This window comes from Abramis brama (genome assembly GCF_963993115.1).
Source record: "Abramis brama genome assembly, chromosome: 1".
NCBI lineage: Eukaryota > Metazoa > Chordata > Actinopteri > Cypriniformes > Leuciscidae > Abramis > Abramis brama.
The window spans coordinates 42849253-42853159 of NC_139963.1; the positions used below are offsets into that span (position 1 = coordinate 42849253).

Sequence of the window (3907 nt, forward strand, 5' to 3'; positions counted from 1 at the left end):
CAGGTTTGAACAGCTCTTGCCATTCGGTTTGTCTGTGACAAGTGAACACAACTTCATATTGAGCTTCTGGTTATATGAAAACTCATTCAAAGATGCTTAAATGTCACAGTGGTACATCATTTGTGCTGAAGGACGTTTGTTTCAGAGGAGGCTAAACCTTTTTGAGATTGTTCTTACTTTGAATGTTGAATTTATTCTACATCTACATTTTAATATCATTGAGATGCTAATACTAATTTTAGTTCAAGTTTTATTAATTTTGTTGTGTGTTCTGTTATTTTGATGTCTATGGTTTTTATTTCAGTATTAGTTTTAGGTTTATTAGTAAAGCAAGTGAAACTAATAAAATCTTGATTTAACAAAATTAAATCTTGCCTTAACTAGCTGAAATAAAACTTCACGTTTTTATATATTATTACTATTATTATCATACTTTAACAATATATTTATTATTGTTAAAGTTTATTTTATTTCAAGTAACAAAAGTGTTTTTAGTTTTAGTTTTGGTTAACATGATCCGTTCTGACATTTTCCTTCATTTATTTAATTTTTTTAATCAGTAACTTAGGATTTCATTAATGTTTATATTATTTTTAGTGCTAGAAAACAACAACAAAAAATACGCAAATCAGTGTTTTAAACTCTCAAAAGGGTTGAAATTGTGAAAAGGGTTGTACAATTTATGACCCTCATGTGAAATAAATGTAAATAAACAGCACATATAATCTTTTATTTCAACGACCTGCAATGTCAGAAAAAAATGTGCAAAAATGTGTCCATTTAAGTGTTTTGCCCCAGTGCAGTGTATAAGGCGGATAAACAATATTTTCTGAAAGTTTAGAATCTAAAAAAGCTTTTTGAGAACTATTTTGAACGCTACTGGTAAAAAAATATTTATCCTCTGAACTATTTTGGAGACATTCTACAAACATTTGCATTATATTAGCACAACTGTTCTTTAAGAGTGAAATTATTGAGATCGGTCAGGATTTTTCCTCACATCACCTGTTCCGACTGATAAAAAGAGTTGAAGAGATCTTACCTCGGTGGTCCCACTCAGACGTGTCCTGGGTCAGTTTCTTCTGGGCCGCACACAGACACAGCAGCGACAGCAGGTTCAGAGCGCTCTTCATCCTCATCCTCCTCAGAGAAACAACAATCACGTCATTCAGGACAGTGCAAAGCTACAGCATATAGTGCTGAGAATCTGACATGATCTCAGGCTTTTATGCGAGTTCCTGATTTTCAGCATATGCTTAACACATCACTATTGGAAAGAGTTAAATAAAATCTGATGAAGGGCTTTATTGACTGTCTGGTAAACAGATTGTTGTAAAAACTGAGCAGATGCAGAAAACGCAGAGCATCTGTAAAGTCTAAAAATGCTCCAAACGAGATCTCACTGGAATAGTTAAAGGTCATATTGAGTGTTGGAATAATATCCGAGTTGTAGTCCAGGGTATAAATACCTCAGTTCGTGTGCTGGGAGTTTGTTCTAGTGGTCAGCGGAGTTGCTTGCATGAAATAATCCCTGTTACTGAGATTCAAGTGAAGGAACATAACTGCGTCTGCTGGTTTATAGCAATACCACGCTCCAAAATCCTTCCCTCAACCTGTTCCCTCCCCCTCAAAAGAGACAAACAGATACATGACATCATCGTGAGATTCATTGCAACAAATCAGATTTTTCTTTAATATAATTGTTTCCAGATGGCTCCCTAACATCTTAGATGTTTCTCCTAAAAAAAAAAAAAAACCTAGAGAGTAAACTCACATTAGTGAGTTTTTAATATTTTAAATTATTTCTATTTTGCATTTTCTTTTTTAAATTATTTTAATTGTAGTTTAGTCATTTTGTTGTGTTTTTGTCATTTTGATTAGTTTTTTTATTTTTATATATGTTTATATAGTTTTTATTAATTTTAAATCAGTTTTACGTTCTTTTAGTTTATTTGAAAGATAGCCGAATATTTTTTTTTAATATTTATATTTAATATGTATATTAATATTATATTTAATTTCAGTTCATATTCATTTTATTTCAAATATAATTTTTTTTTATCATTTTATTTTTTTTAGTTAGTTATAATAACCCTGGCTCACATTCTCTCCACCAACTACAATTAAACATCAGATATCTCAATATGAACTCAAGCATTTCTCATCAAATTCTTTCAAGTATAAATGATCTGGGCTGCTGCCCACATTAATTTAACCACTCTATAATCTCACTGTATGACAACTATTGACTAATTTGTGTGTATTTTATGTAGTCAGAATTATAGAAGAAACTTCTAAGTTCACTTAGCTGTTCTTAGGTTTTGATCACATTAGATTAATGAAATTCTCTACTGTCTCTTAAAGACTAAAAAAAAGTTTTAGTTTTTGTAGATGATACTTCGATATACATGATAGTAATCGATTACCTTATTCAAATGACTGGTATATACACTACCATTCAAATGTTTGGGGTCATTTTTTAAAAGAAATTAATACTTTTCTTAGAGATGCATTGAATTAATCAAAAATGACAGTAAAGACATTTGTTACAAAATATTTTTAAATTCAAATAAATGCTGTTCTTTTGAACTTTCTATCCTATCCTATAAAAAAAAAAAAAAAAAACTGAAAAAATGTATCATGGTTTCCAATAATTTTTGACACAAAAATTAGCAACTATCATTGATAATAATGAGAAATGTTGCTTGATCATCAAACCATCATATTAGAATGATTTCTGAAGGATCATGTGACACTGAAGACTGGAGTAATGATGCTGAAAATTCAGCTTTGATCACAGGAATAAATTAGGCCTACATTTTACAATATATTCAAATAAAAAAAAGTTATTTTAAACTGTAATACTATTTTACAATATTACTGTTTAGCTGCATTTTTGACCAAATAAATGCAGCCTTGGTGAACATAAGACTTCAAAAAAAAAGTTTAAGGATTTTGAACGTACAATATTGCATGTGCAAAAAACACAAAGACATTTTTCAACATCTTCTGATGTCTTCCACAGAAGAAAAAGGGTTTGAACGACATAAGGACGAGAAAATGGCAGAATTTGGGGGTGAACTGTCCGTTTAAGACTGATCACTTGATTTAGCAAACACCAAAGCTCTGTTTAAACAGATGTCCTCTTTGCAAATGATTTCTTTCAACCACAAATTGCTTCTCTTTATGGCTAAGGAGCTCATATTTACTGTCTTCCAGACACTAGCCAAACAGAATCGAGGATCTCCCTCGTCCAGACCTTTTCCAGTCACTGTGACTGAGGGGACGATAGTTATCAGCATAACTCTTGCCGCATCACTTCCAGATCTGGGATCAATGCCAGCGGAGAAGTGTTTGATATCATAGCATTCCTGCCCCTCCCTGTAAAGGTCTGCTCAACATCTGGACCTGACGGATCATGGAAGCGACACCAACACACAAGCTGAACCTGCATTTGCTGACATTCTGTAGTAAAATATAACATCTTTAGCAGGCTGTAATCGGGAAGAATGAAATATTTCATCATAATCTGGCCTGGCGAAAAAGTATGCAGGGGAGGAAAAGGAAAAACATGCTTCAACAGTAGATGATACGTTTGTAAGGATTACGGCGGCTTTGTTTCTTTGATATCAGTTATCCTTCTTGAGTGTGTTCAGGTAGCTTTCACATATTTTTTATTTATTTATTAAATTCGCACATTTCTGACTTAAGTTTTAATAATAGTATCAGGGCTGTCAACTTTTGAGTTTAGCTTGGAGTGAGAATTATGGATGGGGAGGGTTACATGGACACGATACTGTATCTTTCAGTAGGCCTAGGCTATACCTTCTGATGTTCATTTGTGTTTATTTGGCGCTATAGTAGCCTAATAAAGAAGACACGGCACAGGTGTAAACAGGGTCTTTGT

General features: G+C 32.6%; 1 protein-coding gene across 2 annotated transcripts in view; it reads right to left on the bottom strand.

The window, feature by feature from the left end:
- Window positions 1–1569, bottom strand: part of LOC311096241 (uncharacterized protein) — a 5623-nt gene extending 4054 nt beyond the window's left edge. Inside the window, exons 1-3 of one of the 2 annotated variants that reach the window (XM_084135294.1) lie at window positions 1470–1569; window positions 1043–1140; window positions 1–32 (exon numbers count right to left, since the gene is read on the bottom strand). The exon at window positions 1–32 is cut by the window's left edge and continues 95 nt beyond it. In XM_084135294.1, coding sequence (XP_083991420.1) covers window positions 1–32; window positions 1043–1139 — 129 coding nt within the window. In that variant the 5' untranslated portion in view covers window position 1140; window positions 1470–1569. Of the gene's footprint in view, window positions 33–1042; window positions 1144–1469 lie in introns of both variants that reach the window. The other variant, XM_084135295.1, reaches the window with a different exon arrangement.
- Window positions 1570–3907: the final 2338 nt, after the last annotated feature.